Source organism: Citrus sinensis, chromosome 7 (genome assembly GCF_022201045.2).
Source record: "Citrus sinensis cultivar Valencia sweet orange chromosome 7, DVS_A1.0, whole genome shotgun sequence".
NCBI classification, from domain to species: Eukaryota; Viridiplantae; Streptophyta; class Magnoliopsida; order Sapindales; family Rutaceae; genus Citrus; species Citrus sinensis.
Window position 1 is genome coordinate 4,105,172 of NC_068562.1, and position 17,664 is coordinate 4,122,835.

General features: G+C 35.3%; 2 protein-coding genes across 4 annotated transcripts; one reads left to right on the forward strand and one right to left on the reverse strand.

Annotated features, from left to right (window-relative positions):
- The first annotated feature begins 388 nt into the window (after nucleotides 1-388).
- Nucleotides 389-3,111, forward strand: LOC102614100 (uncharacterized). The gene is made up of 2 exons (XM_025093437.2): nucleotides 389-2,342; nucleotides 2,455-3,111. Exons 1-2 carry the CDS (start codon nucleotides 590-592, stop codon nucleotides 2,598-2,600), a joined length of 1,899 nt encoding a protein of 632 aa, XP_024949205.2. The 5' UTR covers nucleotides 389-589; the 3' UTR covers nucleotides 2,601-3,111.
- Nucleotides 3,112-3,363: 252 nt separating this feature from the next.
- Nucleotides 3,364-16,045, reverse strand: LOC102617524 (suppressor of RPS4-RLD 1). Of its 3 annotated transcripts, none has more exons than XM_006466445.4 (24): nucleotides 15,729-16,045; nucleotides 15,500-15,609; nucleotides 14,230-15,074; nucleotides 14,075-14,119; nucleotides 13,780-13,881; nucleotides 13,616-13,696; nucleotides 13,159-13,225; nucleotides 12,280-12,380; nucleotides 11,972-12,079; nucleotides 11,539-11,609; nucleotides 11,347-11,403; nucleotides 10,614-10,722; nucleotides 10,431-10,511; nucleotides 9,412-9,498; nucleotides 8,581-8,787; nucleotides 6,922-7,253; nucleotides 6,016-6,102; nucleotides 5,843-5,942; nucleotides 5,058-5,149; nucleotides 4,933-4,971; nucleotides 4,703-4,793; nucleotides 4,368-4,465; nucleotides 3,934-4,243; nucleotides 3,364-3,609 (listed from the first exon to the last, which is right to left on the reverse strand). In XM_006466445.4, the coding sequence occupies exons 1-23, from the start codon at nucleotides 15,848-15,850 to the stop codon at nucleotides 3,955-3,957; spliced, it is 3,321 nt and encodes a 1,106-aa protein (XP_006466508.2). In that variant the 5' UTR covers nucleotides 15,851-16,045; the 3' UTR covers nucleotides 3,364-3,609; nucleotides 3,934-3,954. The 3 variants fall into 3 exon arrangements, with proteins under 3 accessions (XP_006466508.2, XP_024951185.2, XP_006466509.2); XM_025095417.2 differs by having other exon boundaries at nucleotides 3,364-3,644; XM_006466446.4 differs by having other exon boundaries at nucleotides 3,364-3,652.
- Between the last annotated feature and the right edge of the window lie 1,619 nt (nucleotides 16,046-17,664).

Here is a 17,664-nt window from a genome sequence, read left to right on the forward strand (position 1 = left end):
CAAAGCCAAAAACTTAACGAGTCCTAGGGCACAAAATTTGTCTCCGAAAAGTATTGAGTGATCTAAAATCATAATCCAACCCAAATAGCGACAGTTAACGTAGCGGTTGCACAAGCTCCCCAGAGAATACTGTCAAGTATGTTGTTTTTTACTCTCTTCGGAGAGAACTGTATCGGTTAGATAAAATAAAACAACTGATAAACAAATTAATTGGGAGAAACAGCATCACTGCAGCAAACCAACGAGCATTTTTTTATGTTTTCAATAATTATGAAGACTTATAAATTGGGATTGGGTTTTTAATCTTACTGTAGCAATTGCGTAGCTTTTTTATTTATTTTATTTTTCGATGAATCCGTTTTCAGTCATATAAAGAAACAATATAATAATACTATAAACTCTCTCTCCAGAATACTACTTTGCCCCCCGTCTCATGTGCAGCTAGGTGTCAATCCTGCAACACCTGAATGCTAAGTTGCTATCTGACTCATCATCTCTTTTCTTACACCATTAATATCAATATTACCACCACCTTTAATCAGCCATAGGAATTAACCCTAATCAACTCTCAAGTTTTGCTCTCTTTGCCATGGAATTACATCGGCAAAGGAATACAACCAGCTGCAGCAGGATGCCTCAAAAAGTAACATGCACCAAACCTTATTGTTTCTTCTGCTCCATGAATGAGCAGCCCCCATCTCTCAGAAGAGCAAAAGTAGCCCAGTGCTTCAAAGAACTTCCTCTCAGTCGTCTCAGAGATGACCAAGAACATGTTCTGGTCTTAAGTGGGCTCTTTAACATCGCCATCAAGCAACCTGATGACCCAGAATTTCCATCCCTCGGCATATTTGAGTGCATGACAAAACTTATACACAAAGGCATCACTGATAAAGAATGGCTACTCAGAGATCAGAACATCTACATTCCTTACTATGCGGCGCATATCATTGGTTCATATACCATGAACAAGGCTCATTTTGCAGAGAAAGCAGTGAAATCAGGTGTGGTTTTGCCGTTAATGGAGCTTCTAAGAGGAAAGATCAGTTGGGTCGAGGAGCGAGTTGCAGTTCGCGCACTAGGTCACCTTGCTAGCCATGACAAAACCTTTGAAGCAGTTGCTTTGTATGAAGTAGAGATCATAGAACTGGCCAAAAACATAGCTTGCAATTGCTTTGAAGTGGTATATGAAAAGTTTGTTGGTTTGAAAGAAAAGAAAAGAGTCAAGTACCACTGCGATCTTCTCACAAGAGGACTTGGAGGGTTTGAGTTAGAGAACAGAAAGGCTGAAGAATGGGCAAGTCAACTTCAGTGTTGGTCTCTCTATCTTTTGAATTGCTTTGCATGCAGAGAAAGGTCGTCTTTTGATCTTATTTGCAGTCAAGATTTCTTGAAAATTGTGTGTGGTATGTGGGGTGGCTTAGCAAATCACACTTCACCCGCTGGAATTGGATTAATAAGAGCGTTGTGTCACACAAAGAAAGGAAGAGAAAGTGTAGCGAAGCTGAAAAATGTCATTGAGAGTGTATGCAACGTGTCAAGATCCTCGGATGATTGGCAGTACGCGGCTATTGATTCTCTTTTGCTTCTTCTCAAAGACCCAGATACAAGATATGAAGTTATAGATATTGCTGCTTTATTTCTTGTTGATTTGGTTGAACTTAAGTCCCTCAATGGCAGGGAAAGAGTAGGAGAAGCAATCACACAAACACTTTTGCAAGATTACCACAAAGTCAAATATGGTAACTTGAAGTTGAAGAGCAAGAAAGCTGAAAGAGCTTTAGATGAAATTTGGGATTTGAAGGTGGAGAAAAGAAAGAAAGAGAAGCTAATGTCTGACGAAGAAATGAAAGAGAATGAACTCTGTGTGTTTATGCTGAAACAACAAGGAAACCAAGAATTCTGGGCCGGCTACATTGAAGAAGGTGTGAAAAAATATTCCAAGGCTTTGGATTTGTGCCCTCTAAAGATGAGAAAAGAGAGGATTGTTCTTTACAGCAATAGAGCTCAGTGTTATTTGATGCTAAAGAAGCCAGAAGCAGCCATTAGTGACACAACAAGAGCTCTGTCTTTATCCAAAACGATGAGTTCTCACAGTAAGAGCCTGTGGAGAAGATCACAGGCTTATGACATGATGGGATTGGCCAAAGAGAGCTTGATGGATGCCTTAACGTTCATAGGTAGCCGCATGAAATGTAAGCACACCAATCGAGTCAAAATCCCCTACTACGCCGCGGTCATGATCAACAAGCAGATGAATGCCACGTGGCCTTTTATTCATGCCAAGTCAAAGATGTGTAACAGACTTAAAGGGAAGGTGGCCGTGGACGAGAAGAGTATTCCAGGCATGTCTCTCTTTTAATTATATTTCGTTCTATCTAGTTTTGTCAGATTCAAAGTCCCTTCAAATGTTAATTTGAGTAGTGGGGTGACACTTAGTTTTTGTTCAATTTTCAGGCAAGCCCAGCATCATAGAAGAAAAATTGGTGGAGAAAACATGCAGGAGAAGAAAGCTTGAGAAGGCGAGACGTAAGAAAAAGGAAGTTAATTTCACTGGTGGTGCTCGATTGACAGTGGCACATACTGGAACGGTGAGAGATTAATCATATCATGGGGTCAATGTGTAGCCCTCTGATTGTAATATGATATGATATAAGTGTATACAAGAACATAGTTTTACACATTAGCATCAATAAATTTTTTTTTTTTTTTAAATAAACAATAATTCTAGTCCAGCTCCAGCAACATGCCCTATTTTATTTTTCTTCCTTCTTTTTTTTTTTAAAGCAAATCCCAGCTACATGCATTAAACAACAGGCAGCTGTTGAGTTCATACAAATGATTCAAAAGCAGTATCTCATAATTCCTTAATTATTTGACAGTTAAATAATTAAATCACATAGAAAATTTGTTTTTGAATTGATGTAAAAGTACGCAACTTAACAAAACCCCAGTAAAAGATAAAGGATATAGAACCACCATAAAAAAAAAAAATTAAAAGATCTTACAAAATCAGTAATTGATATGATACGTATCAAATTGTACCTAACTCACTAAATTGCGCTTTTGAATATGCCATAAAACATTAAAATATTATGCAGGTGTGACAATAATTGAAAAAGCCTTGTCAACGTTAGGTAAACATGGTTGAAATTGTGTGCCTGGAGTGAGATACGGTCTAGAGAACCATTTTGCAGTCTACATAATATAAAGTTTTCATAGAACGGGACTGAAAGAGAAACTCCATTACTTCTGAAGTTCATTATATTAAATACTAAAATCTTGGAAGTTTGTATAAACCTTTTCCAGATGTTTTGCCAAACTCATAAAAGACAAAAACTCAGAGAATTGGCAAGACGAGGCAAATTACAGGAAGTAAACAACCTTTAATCAACAACTCTTCAAGACAGTCATGTGATAAATTTGACAGAAGAAATAGTGAACTACATATCTTTCATATTTGAGGATAAAATTGGAAGAAAAGGAATTTATTGAACGCTGCCGCTGTACAACATATGGTTACAACAATGGAACTGATACGAGTAGAGAGAAAAGAAATCCACTCCATGAAATAATATAAGCTTTGATACATTTTGCTTTCTTCACAACATTCTGCATCAAGTTCGAATACAGAAGGAACCTATCATCTGGTGATCTTCACAGAATTCAAGACATATATTCAGAATAAATAGCATAAAAAACAATTTTTTTATTTATACTTGAAGACAATAAAATTGCCACTTTATCAATTTGGATATCATGCTATTTAAGTAAATCAATTTTCTATATTATAACTTCAACAGTATACAATTATTCCATTCATGTTTTATTGCTGATCCGCTTTAGAAGGTCAAACTATCATATTATTCATTTTTAATCCAGCAAACCAAATAACTCAGAATATATTTACTGATTAGACCCACTGATACTACTTACCTCTCAAGGAGTTGTAGAAGTTCAGTCGTCATATGAGCTCAGGGCAGCAACAACTGATCCAGTTGTCGCAAAAGTTGACGTTACATCTGGATACTCTTTCCAAGATGTTGAAGTCTTAAGTGATGGATACAACCAACTCTTAACTGAATCTAAGAAGAAGTGTGGATCAGAGTTCAAGATGGCTTCCCAATCCACCTGTAAACCTTGTGGGATGTGTCCTGAGAACTCCATATTAGCAGCAAGGAACAGTCCAACCAACACGACAAACCCAACAACTGCAGAGCCTCTAGACAGTGGCATGAAATTGTACCTGAAAGCAGTTTACATTAAACTTTTACAAACAATTACCGAGTCTCCAGAACCCAAAAAAAATTAAAAAAAATTAAAATTAAAAAAAGAACCTATTTGCATGGAATGAGTGTCAGATGAAATACCAGTAATATGTCATCTTTAAGATAGCCTCTCTGACATTTTCAAGAACATTGAAATCAGTAGACCCATAAGTTTCACCACAATAAGCATTGCATAGAGCCTGAAAATCAATAATAAGTTTGCAGTTTCAGAAAAAAAATAATAATAATAATAATTAGTTTGCATGACAGATTAACTTTAATGTGTTCTCTAAGCTAAATAGTGACAACACCATTAAAAGAAGCAGATGAGATAAACAAAACAACATTGGTAAACTACTACACTGTTTAAACCAAGACCATGAGGCCCATAATAAGAGTAAACTATTGACTTATGTTTAAGGTCCAGGGGGACTTACTTCCCATGCCATGGTCATTTCTGCATCAAATTCATCCCATCTAGAAGGTGTACAAGGTGTTCTAATTGCAAAGTCATATCCTGATTCTCCCCTGTATGAGTAACCCAATAACAAAGTCAGGGTACATACCAGAAGTAATAATAAATTGAATAAAGAGAAGATAAACAGGAAAGGGAGTTGGGGAAGTCTAAAAGCCGCAACCCAACAGTGAAAGGAGAATCAAATTTTACATTTTGACTAAGGTGATCCTTGTCCCTTCAAGCTGCTTCCTGGAAAAAACATAAATCAGCATGACAAAAGATTTTACAGCAAATAATATTATGCTTTGATCTAGAGGCAAAGTTGGCAAAGTCACCCCTCAAATGCAGTACTGTTGCACCAAGTAGCCAACCAGAAGTCCTCACCAACAACTTTGTAAAGAGCATCGCAGGATTTTGCATCCGCAATCTGTTAAGGAAAAAGTTAATTACATAATTGAAATTTTCCCTACACAGATTTCTGATAGGTGATTGAGGTTGCATCAAAATTGAAAGAGATTTGATCGTTCATAGAGCCACAATTTAGAAGATCCCTACAATCGGTGCATTCCAAACAAAAGTTTGAGCAAAAGCGACATATACTGCACATTTGCATTAAGAGAGCATCCTAAATTATTTGAATTCTGACAAATTCATGCCACCCTTTAAGTGAAAGAAAACAACTGTGCATAAAATCTTTTCATATTTTTAATGTCCAAAGAATTGCTTCATCCTTTTCACACACAATAGGATGAATTTCTCAGAGAACTGGGACAAATGATAAAACAGTCAATCAAACTCACAATTCCAACAATTTGATCACAACAAATGGTTGACTAATAAAAACAGGAAAAATAAAACAGAAATATCATCCCTTTTAATAATTTAAATTTCCATATTTTAATATAAGAGATAAGGCTCCCAAAGCAAAAGGTAAAGAAGCAGAAAGGAATGTTGTAACTACTTTGACAACTAACCGTTTTGGAGAGTGGAGAGAATATCATTATAAACTACAATTACCCAGTTTGACGAGGATCTCACAGGAGTTGAGTAAAGCCCTTGTGCTAAGCAAGAAACACTAATGAAAGGAGAAGAGAATCCAATGTGACACAAAAGTACTCACATCTTGCAATTTACCATCTTCGGATAGATCAATAATGTCATCAGCCTTGTTGTGCACATACTTTTTATCCTTCATGACAGTCTTTGCAACATCTAAAGTTCTGCAGCATTAGCAAAAATGAGTATTGTATAAACAGCTTTTTTCTGAATTGCAATCAGACTTGGTTGGTCTACCTTGCATAATTTGGGAAGTAGCGAACAACTTTTGCTTGTCCAAGAATCATTGGTGTGTGAGATCCAAAACCAGAATTGAATTCTTCACTGGAATTGCACAAGACACCCATTCACACCAGGAAAAAAAAAATTAAGAGTTATACTCATCCAAACATTACCAATCACACTGGTTCAAAGAGCTAAAAGAACAGCAAAACATGACCAAATAGATACTCCCATTATAATGGTAATGGTAATATCAGGACATGTGGCAAAGCTTACACAAAATTCCAGGCCCAGTAATATGCAACAATTTCAATTATCCCTGACCTATCTCACAAGAATAACAAATTTTTTTTTAATTATCACATTAATTGCAGACTCAGATGTTGGTTTAGGTTGGCTGAGTTGCAATAATTTCTGGATCCTACCTGGCATGACATATTGCATGTTCCAGCCTTCTAGGTAAAATGAAAAACATTTAAGTTTGAAGAATTGCAATATATATGATACATAATCCATCTACAATTGGCATTATGCTTTTACATAGACTAAGTTCACATAACCATCTATTCTTAAATGACAAAATAATCGACTTCAATATATGCTGATTGGAATTTCAAGTAAAACAAGAACTGCTGTAAACATCACAGAATGGGTGATGCTTTAACATTAGCAAAGTTGCATTTTTTAGGGTTCATTGATTCATATAAAGAGAAAGAAAAATTATATTATATTAAGACTTAAAATGAAAAAGCAGATTATTTTGACTTTAACAAAAATGATATAAAAGAAAAATTCATGGTAGATGGACCTTAAAAAACAGAAGGCTAAGATGAATAACAATAATTGAAAAAAAAAAAAAAAAAAAAAGGAAAGAAAGATACTCCAAAGGGCAACAAATGGCAGCATTTTGATATGCCATACCTTAATTTGTTAACCCACACAACAGGGTCACAAGGTTCAGAAATCTGTCTCCATTTGACAGCTAGCGTGTAAACATCTTGCCATGACATCTTGGGATGACCAGACGATCTTTCCTCTGTAATACCATATGAAGATGTGTCGGAAGAACTGCTTGTACTACAACCGGCACCACCTCTGTTCTGGCTGGCAATATTAATTCGATCTTTTCTCCGAGCTCTCTTCCCATTTTTTGATGAGCTTCTGTTAGAATATTTCCATTCTGCTTGCAAAGAGCGCCAAATTTTTGAAACTTTCTGAGCAATTTCGATAGCAGCTAATCCAGCCATACGATGCTGACACACAATAGAAGAGGAAAATTATTAATAATCACAAGTCGCATTCAAAAGAAATCACTTTCTCTAATCTAGGATTTGGGACTTTCCTTATAATGCAGACTTGTAATCTCAACATTTAGATGGAATCAAACAACTGATATCATTTGCACTTAATAAAGTTACTGACAACTGTAATTAAAGAGCAGATAATCCAATTATTTATCTCTGATTTCCCCATCTTATTTTTGTTTGAAAACATAACAAAGTGCATTATAACACCGCAAAGAGTTCTAAAAATCTAGCCATCATTCCTATCAAAACAGGTGCAAATTTTCTTGACCATGGTAAACCTGATAGTGTTTCCCATTTTGGGGTCTTTTGTTGGTTAGTGGTGATTAGTGAAGACAAATTGAGGAATTTTGGAAGGTTATTATGAAAGTGGAGAATGAGGGCTTATCCTTATAAAGAATAAAAAAAAAATGCTGCAATTTAAATTTTACAAATGCAGGCATGTAGTCTCTTCTGGAGATGATTTGATTGTGTACATAAAATTAATCTTTGGATGACGAAACAATTTTGCACAAAGGAGCCCATTTGATTCTCGTTTTGCATCTTTATAGTATTTGGAGTGGGTGGAAGAGAGAGAGAGAGAGAGAGTGCAAATGTTTGTGGCGGAATGAATAGCAGGAGCTGGAGAGACAAAAGAGAGTTGTCAAAGCGAAAGACAATGAGAAAGTAATTGAATGACTGTGATGTAACAGTAAAACGGTATAACCTTCTTAGCCATAAGCAGCTGTAACAGTCAGTAACAAGAATGATCTTGGTCGTTGGATTTTGTGAAATGACTGAGATTATAAGTCTGCATTATAAGGAAAATCTAGATATTCAGATTAGAAAGAAAGTATACATGTGTGTGCGCATTTAGAATGTCAACTGTACAAACTAAAACCTAATTTAGTAATTTAGAACACAGTCTCTTAGATAAAATAAATAAATAAAAGAGGAAAGAACGAAAGAAAATAGATCTACAATGAAAACCACTTATCCCTCTGAAACAAAAATTTATAAGCTCAATTATACAATTAATAGGGCCCTAGACAAATGTCCATAGTCATTGGGTATATCTGGATAAGCATATCTTTTTGCTTTTCTTAACAGGTTGGGATGTAAATGCTACATGTTTGATAAAACATGCCTTCCGAGAGATTATTGTTTTATAAGAGATGGGAATGTCAAAATGAAATACATACAAAACGGGGAAAAAAAGAGGATAAACAAAAATCGACAATAGCAGCCTCAGCAACAAAAAGATTTTCATTCTAGAACAATACTCCAAATAAATTACCTGCCGCCTATTGGATAAGAAGCCAGGACAATCATATTGAATTTTCTTGCCAATTGAATCAGCAACCAGTAGAAGCGCAGTCTTCTGCTTTGTAACAGAAAAGTCTTGTCTCCTGAGCTTTCCCTTTTTGAGAGAATCACGCAGGGGAGGCTGTCTGTAAACCTTTTCACATACATTCTTGGGATGCAATCTTTTGCACCAATATTCCTGAAAATTCCATAAACAAAACGCCAGGAAGCCACTTCAACTACAGAGCATATTCCCTTCGGTGGAATTTGAAACATAAATTGTTTTGCTATTGGAAATATGGTAATTTAGCATCATGTATGCTGAAACCATAAGAAATTTACAATCAACTTGCCCGTTTAAATTAATGTTAGAAAAAAGTAGCACATCTTCCTGACTCCCACCTAAACCACAGCCACCACACAGCCAAAGGATCTTGCACTCAAATGCATTGTCCAGGAAGCTTGGTGGCTGTATCACAAGATATAAAGTAGTATGCTAACTATATCAAAACAGTGATAAAGCAAATATGCATTGTTTTAATTGTTATTTCTTTTCTTTTATATTTTTTCTTTTTGAGAGTCAGGGGGGAAGGGGTAGGGCTATGCAGAGAAAATTCAAAGTGACAGTTGTGCTGCCATATGCATTTTGATGTTTGGAAATTGTGAGCATGCACATTTTCATTGCCTTTGATAAGTAATATTTCAAAAAGGTGAGGAAGTTTGCAGCCACTAAGTTGGCTAAATCTTATGCAGGAAGTGGTAACACAGGCCAAAGATGAAGAGAACAAGAGCCAAAGATATTATAATTCTCATAAAACATTACCTTGAAGAGGGGATCAATATCTCCATCAATGTCAAACCAGCAAAACTCACTGTTGATTTTAGAAGCCGTGTACAAAGCAATCTCCTTCTGCAAGATGAGAAATTGAGAATGTCATCCAGAAAATTCAAGATAAGGCAAGAAGTAAGTTACAATAAAATCGTAACCCACTTGCCATGTTGCATTATACATAATTATGTCATCTATAGATTCTGCTACCATACACACACCACACATATTTGCTGTGGACAACATGTAATTTGTTTTCTTCTACAACAAAGATGATACTACCTCCACCTCAAAATTTAAGTCCACCTTTTCTTTGTAGGTGATCCCACAATTTTCTTTCATTAAAAAAGCTTATTTGAGTTAATCAAAAAGTTAATATACTCTTTGTCATGATTTTAACTACAAGAAAGCAGTCGAAAATGCAAAACATGATCAATGAAAATTAGAAATTTCAAAATATAGCTAAAGATGTTAACCAATTATTTTATATTTTCTCCAAATTTTGTGCTTTAGCGAAGTGGGCTGGATAACTGGAAAAAATGCAGCAATCTTTTTTTAAAGATTCACATACGATGTGAGATGAATCTTTAGGTTGGTATAGTATGGCTAAACAAATCAGGACATGGAATTAAACCAATTAGGTCACAAAAGAGCACTATATTAAGGGAAAAAACCAAATCAAAGGTTACTTGTGCCCAACATACGTCATCTTCATCACATCACTTGGGTCCACTCAGAAAACATCAATTATACAAAATAGAAACAACAAAGAGAGATTAAAAGTGAGGACATGGCTTTTGACTTAAGTTAAAACAAATACTGAAATTTTGTTTAGGAATTGGATCCAAATTACACTAATGGAGACATAAATTAGGATAATACGAATGTTATGGCAAGCACAAGGCCATGAAAATCTCTTAAAGCTTGCAATTTTTAAAAGAGCATAAATGTAGCATAAAGAAACAGCCGAGATGCATCTATTCTAGATCATAATATTCCATATCAAACAAAACCTGATAAAAGGCCAGGCATTGAAGCACAAATTTCTCCATCGAGTCAAGTTCCAAATCAAGTGCGGCATCATAGTCCTTGATCTGCGACCATCAAATTGAAATTAAGATCTTAAAGCAACAGATGCACTGATATAATCTCAACCAACAAATTTATCATAACAGAAATGAAAAATTCTAAATTACCGCCTCTCTATATTCTCCAATAGCATGGTAGCAAGAAGCTCTCAAGTATAAGCATTCAATGTTTGAGGGATCAATGCCTAACCCGGAGGATAAATCCTTGATTGCCTTCCTGAAACAATCAGTTAAGCAGTTAACAAGTGATAGACAATGCATTTCTGAAGAGGAAGCACTAACCTATGTGAAATCTAGAAGTTAAAACTTACAGAGCCATTAACCAACCAAGACAAGGCCAGGAGGTAATAATACAATTATGCTGTAAGGGATTAATTCAATTTAAGCAAAAGGAGCAACAATGCAGAATAAAGACCAAAAAGATAAAAGACAAAAAGTGAAAAAGACAGTTCAGAGATTCGACAAGATATAATGCATTTTTTTTTTTAAAGCAAGGAAAGCTGTATGGCATAATATGATTTGACTGACAACAAATAGTTGAGATATGAGGCAACGCTGGCATCATCCATCTCCCTACTCTAAACAAGCTATTACAACACCGCTAACCTTCACAAACAGCTATTCAGTGCCTCACTGGGTTCCTTTCAGTGATTCTTTCATGACATACCATTAAAATATCCTTCCCCAACTATTTTGCTAGACCTCTCACTTAACATTTTGACATTCCAGTACTTTATAATGCAGAATGTCCAAAGGTTATGCGACCAATAATGGTTGAAAATAGCCACATCGGATTTTTTAAAAAAAAATTCCAGAGAAGTAACTAGTTGATAAAACTTACTTGTGCTGTCCCAACCCATGAAGCAGTAGCCCACGCAAGTGATATGCTTTAGAGAACCTATGAGGAACGCATTATAAACTGTCAAGTATAACTCACAGGGCAGTATCATAAGTGGGAATCAGAATGAGAGTAAGGCACTAGAATATCAGTGTTTTTTATATGCAGATGAAATGGTCCAAGGAGGACACCTACCTCTTGTCAATATATAGAACTTGTTGTAGGCATTCCAATGCTTTTTCTGAATTTGCAAGATCTTGATAGAACTGCAGGAAAAAAAAAAAACCCACAAATTCACTTAAGAATACTTGGTAAAGCTGCTTGATGCAAAAAAATATATATATATACTGTACAAACAGTATGCATGTTTTTTCTGGTAAATTAAAACAGCTTAGAGCTTTAAATTAACAGATAGGAATATAGGATGCATTCAGAAAAATGTGCAGTGCTTCTTAAATTTGGAAGCTGCACTATCAAACTTTGTTGGAGGCCTGTATACACAGATACACCCACACACCCCAGAGATTGCTGGAAAATACCATGTCTACTATCCCTGAAAATCGGGGGTGACATTTCATGCCAATGAAGATATTACTGACAAGAATCTGAATTGCTGCTTCATTGTTACCTGGGTAAGATGACCCCATGCCTCGAGGAAATTCCGATCAAGTTGGATTGCTTTCAAATGTGCCTCCTCAGCCTTTTTATATTCACCAATTGAAGATAATGCCAAACCCTATGAAAGTGAAAGTCCACTCAATTGGAGTTAAGTTAATTTAAGCACAGGAGGTAAAATTTTGAGCAGCAGTACAATTTGATTCTTTCAGTAAGATCTCTTGTGATGATACAAAAAGTTTGGGATAAAAGTACTTTATAGAAGATAAACAACTAATAATAAATAATTCAAGAAATGAAGATCAGATGTCGAGTACACACCAAATAGGTATATGCGGACTTGTTCTCCTTATCAAGTTTCACACATGCTGATAGGTCTTCTACAGCAGCATTGAAATCCTTGAACTTGAAATTTACAATTCCTGCAATAAAGAAAATCAATTAACCACTTGTATGCGCATGATGCGCACATTAAGTCCAAGAGCAGCAGAACTGATATCGTCTTCTTTTGTGCCCTGCTTAGTTTGATATCGGGAATGAAACAGAACATGTGATGATGAAATTTTAGAAAACACACATTTTTAATTGGAATTGATTATGATAATTTTTATTGGAATTAATTCACTGATTAGCTTGTGAAGTATGCACTATTTGCACATTCTAACTGTTAACTATTATCTTTCAGCTTTAGTTTATTTTATGGGTTGGTAAGTTTTGTTTTTCTTTTAGGATTATTAATTCCTTCCGTGAAATTTCTCGAAGCCATTTATGCCTTTAAATTAAAATTAGTTAACAGGTTCTGGTTGTTTTATGTACCAGAAACCCTCTTAACCATATTTAAGGGATACTTAGGGTTGCATAGCCTCTCCCTTCTCCTTGGGGATTGAGTTGTCAATATTCTAGCTATGTATCATGATCTACTTCTCTGATTATGATCCTACATTGTTTGTTTCTTTCCCATAATAATTGCAGCTTATCAAAGAGCTACTACAATTATTAATTATAACTTGGATCTAGAGAAATTTTACAACACAACATAGCATACACCAGCAGTAGCAGTGGCTCCAACGCAAAAGGCCTTTTTTGGAGAAATTTTATTGCTCAAATAAATAGAAGATAAATATGAATTAGAAGAGTGTAAAGAAGAAAAAATTGACTAAAAGCAAAAATAACAATAAATTAGCTAGGTTCAATTGTTACCCCTTTCATGTAATATGTCTGCTGAATTTGGCTCAAACTCCAATGCCTTGCTCAAGTCTTGAATGGCCTGGTTTCATCAATGGAAGTGACTTCTGTTACTGGGATTATGCCAAGCACTAAGAAGTTCATTTATAAAAAACATTAAAACTATGAATCAATTGTTGCACAAATAGTAACAAGCACATAAATGATATTGAGCATCTCCTAGCAAGTCTGGAAACGTGCCTTTCTTATCATATACCTAACAGCAGGTACACGTGAAAGTTAATTTGCTGTGCTTAAAAACATAATCACCATCTAGTGAACAGTAAAAATGTTTTTGCACTGGCAAATCATAGTGAACCCTAGTAACATTACTAAAATTCCTGAAGCAAAGATCAGCTACATTGGCAAAGACAGTGACAGAGAAAATTTCTTTGCTTGGAAGGACACCCATCAACAAGGCGTATCCTCTCACCTCAACAGATTCCCCTAAGGCAGCTCGAGCCTGTCCTCTCCGTTTCCATGCCTCACCAGCTGATGGGTTCGATTGAATAGCCTAAATATTAATTACACAAGCCACTCAGAAGAAGAAACCAGTATAATTTTTGTGTATTGTGGGAGTATTGCTAGTTCAAGTACCTCTGTGAAATCAGAAATAGCAGCTTCAAGTTCTCGTTGAAACGCACGTGCTGTCCCTCTTCCTATAAGTGCCTCAGGATACATAGGATCCTCTTTAAGTATCTGTATGAGCAATATTTAAAGGAGCTGATGTTTATAAAACTTGATTATGGCCCAAAAACACTCATGATCAGCCCTATTGTTCCCCACCCAACAGCCTCCCAACATGGCATAAATGAACAAAAATATGCACAATAAAGACAAACTATTCTTTACAGGAAATAGTAAAGATGTCTCATAATATTCGTTATTTCACCTGGTCAAATATTGATATCGCAGAAGCATATTTCCCTTCATTAACCTTCAAAAGAAACAAAACTGCAGTATGAATGAAATATGTAGATGAAAACTTTAGTTATATAAGACAGATGATAACTTTCCCTGACCACATAACCAAACATTCAAACACACCTGCGCTATACCCCTTGATAGTCTGAAATCTACACTAATTGACTTGGATTTTGAAATTCTAGTAACACAGAACTTTTTGTTTCTCCTGGCTTCGTTGCTTGTTTCTTTAAGCATATCCCACTTAAAACTCAACTTGCTGCGGCTTTCGGTACTATCACTAGATTTGTTGTCACTGATAGATGATTTACTGTAAGATTCAGAATTAGTATTTGAGTCGTTTAATGATGCAGAGTCAGAACTCAATTTGTCATGAACATCATGAGTTCCATTCGTTTGCCTTCCATGCCTTTCATTTACACTGGCTTTATCAATGGGGCCATTGCATATATCAAAATCATCACTGGATTGTCGATTGATCTCAGAAGCATCCCTTGATGCATGGGTACTTTTAGATCCATCACTTGAACCATTGTGATTCTCAGAAACTTCTCTTAATTTGCCATTGATATGAAGTCCTGATTTAGATACTGGCACAGACGAACCCCCTTTGGCTTCATCACTTCTTCCATTGCACAAGTCAGGATCATGGCTAGACTTGCTGCAAGTCTCAGATACATCCCTTGACTGACTACTTGAATCACAGATATCAGATTTATTGTGATTCTCACTTGTTTCACTCATTTTATCATTGGCATTCAGTCCTGGTTCAGATACAGTCAAAGATGACATAGAATTGCTCACATCATATTCACAAGTAACACTTCTGTCTTGTTTTGCAGCAGTCAGCAGTTCTTCAAGTTCTAGGAATTGCTTCAGATCTGCCGACTGATGCAAAGCATGTTCATACCCCTTCTCCCAAACTGAAAGAGCTTCCTCTTTCCTTCCTAAAGCAGAAAATGCACAGCCTAGGCGACAAAAACCAATAAACTAAATTACAAAATAGGGCAAAGCAACTTGAGATTGTCTTACTTTACACTTTAGTTGGAAAATGATAAAACAACAATTATAGAATCAGTTGTACAATGAAAGAACACACAACATCATAAAATTGACACATTCTCTTGATACAGCCTCTACTAAATGCATGCTTCACATATATAGGCTTAATAATAAATCTTCTAAGGTAAGAAGAGGCGTCAAATAACTCCTACTTTCTGTTCATCCAGTAAATGAAGCACAACTAAAAGAAAATCTGGTGCAACAGGTTCAAAAATGGCTTCCAGCATAAGTCAAACCACCCATATCAAAATTTAACTATATATTTAGCGGTCAAATTAATATTCCATTATCAAGAACTATGAGTCCAACGACACATGAGATAAATGGAGACCTTTGAGAATATAAGCTTGAAGCAGCGTAGGATCAAGCTGAAGCGCCTTGTCACAGTCCCTAATCACGTGCTTGTGTAGCTCCAGTTGACTGTAACAAAATGCTCTATTGCTGTAACCAAACAATAATCCACATTTTTCACATCACACGAAGATTCAATTAATAAGCTGCAAAAATTGAAGATCCGTAGGGGTAAAATTGGAAATGAATTGTAATTCAAGCTTACGGACCAGATGTCCTGGATTTCATAGGACTGAGCGAGGAGCGAGTCAAGGATTCGGATTGCCTTGGACCAGTTTCGTAAGCTGCAGAGCTTGGCAAGTTCGATGCGTGCGGTGATAGCCGAGGCCATCACTGAGTCAACCCGAACGAGTTCGTCAATTTCACAGATCGTTTTATGAGTCTTGTTCAATCTATATCGGCTATCTAAAATTTTCTCTTCAACATATTTTAGCGTAAGCGAGGGGCAGAAGAGGAAAATTACAAATTGGATTCTGACGACGCGGAAGAAGGTCGGGTCATTGATGAAAGACAGAGCGAACAACGGGACCGATGGAGGAACAATAAGCGCTACACGTGTACAGAACCTTAACGTGATTGGCTGAACTTGACACTTGTTCGACTCTTTTACGTTATACATTTTAACATATGCTTAATTACAAAACTCTTTTATGGACTCTATTTATGTAAAATTATATATATAATAATAATTTTTCAGACTTTAATAAATTTAGGAATTAGTTAAAATATAAAATAAACACATATTTTAATACACTGTATTTTATCATGTGATGTATTAATTTATTTATTTTTAATTAATTCCTGACTTTAATAAAAATCAAAGATTCCTGATTAAAAAAATACTATATATATATATAATATTTTTCAAATATAAAAGTTCATTTAGAGTTATGCGTCTGCGAAGTTTTGTAGTTCTATCAGGGCATACCAACGTGTACATAGTGCGAACTGAAACAAGTTTTAATTTTCTTTTCCTTTTATTTATTTATTAAATTGTGGCTTGTCAGTTTTATCTTCATCGAATTATTATTATTATTTGTTTTTTTATGTGTTCTGTTGATATTTTAGCTTTATTGGAATGGTTTATATAAAAGAACTTTTATCTTCAATAATATTTTGTACTTCCAATTAAACTCAAATTATTTATTGACTGAACTATAGAATCCTCATTTGTCATATTGAAATCCCACAGGCATAACATCATGTTAAAAAATATTCTGGTACTTGTTAATTATGTTTGCAAACTGCAAGTTTGTAATTATAATTGTCAGTTAATGTATATACAGTAAACACACACAATTGATGTTGCAAACAACATAGATCAACTTCTAGTGATAAATATTAAGGGTGCGTTTGATATTATTTTATTATAGTTGTCACTTTCTTTTAAGTCACGGCACTAGTGCACCGCAATACCAAAAAAAGTCTAAATCCTACTCACACCCGAATTAAAATATAGTGAAAGAATTGTATACCCTCTAGTAAATATTATTTTAAGATGTCACACACATCATAGGTTTTTAATTTTTTTTTCTTCAAATGCCATCATATATTTTCTTTGCTTCCTGACTTTTTTTTTTTTTTTAATTTTACTTTTGCACTACTTTTTAGTACTATGTCTGTTTATAAGTAAATGAGAATGATTTATATAGAGAGTTCCGGATAAACAACAATATGTGGTATTACAATGACGGAGTTTGAAATATCGAAACTCATAACACCCTACCAAATGTTTGCAAGTATTGTAGTTTTCTACTTGCACGATCTCCTTCATCACCAACATTAAGAAAAATGCAAAACGTATTCTTAATTATATGAAAATCGTTGCTCATTAATTTAACTCCATACATAACATATTACTTACTTCAATAATACGAAATGAAACGAGCAAGAAAAAAGAAACGGTCGAGTGATTTCCGCCAGCAAGTTCACTAGTTCAAGTTCAACCATTTAAAGTACTGTGTGCCGCGTGATGCATCGTAGTAGTTGAGCATGGAGATGCTTGCTCGCTGTGCAAGCAAAGTCAAAGGGAAACTGCGAAACATTCTTTACCCAAAGACGGTGAAGGAAATTGAAGCTTTATTGAAGGTCTAAGCCGAACAAAGATAAAAAGCCAGAATAGCACTTGGACAGAAAAGCTTTGTT

Excerpts from the sequence above, each read along its gene's own strand:
- LOC102614100 (XM_025093437.2), top strand. The coding sequence starts at position 590 with ATGGAATTACATCGGCAAAGGAATACAACCAGCTGCAGCAGGATGCCT. Across the intron at positions 2,343-2,454 it reads GGACGAGAAGAGTATTCCAG|GCAAGCCCAGCATCATAGAA; the intron begins GCATGTCTCTCT and ends TTCAATTTTCAG.
- LOC102617524 (XM_006466445.4), bottom strand. The coding sequence starts at position 15,850 with ATGGCCTCGGCTATCACCGCACGCATCGAACTTGCCAAGCTCTGCAGC. Across the intron at positions 13,882-14,074 it reads CGATATCAATATTTGACCAG|ATACTTAAAGAGGATCCTAT; the intron begins GTGAAATAACGA and ends TTGCTCATACAG. Across the intron at positions 10,512-10,613 it reads TTGGAGAATATAGAGAGGCG|ATCAAGGACTATGATGCCGC; the intron begins GTAATTTAGAAT and ends TGATGGTCGCAG.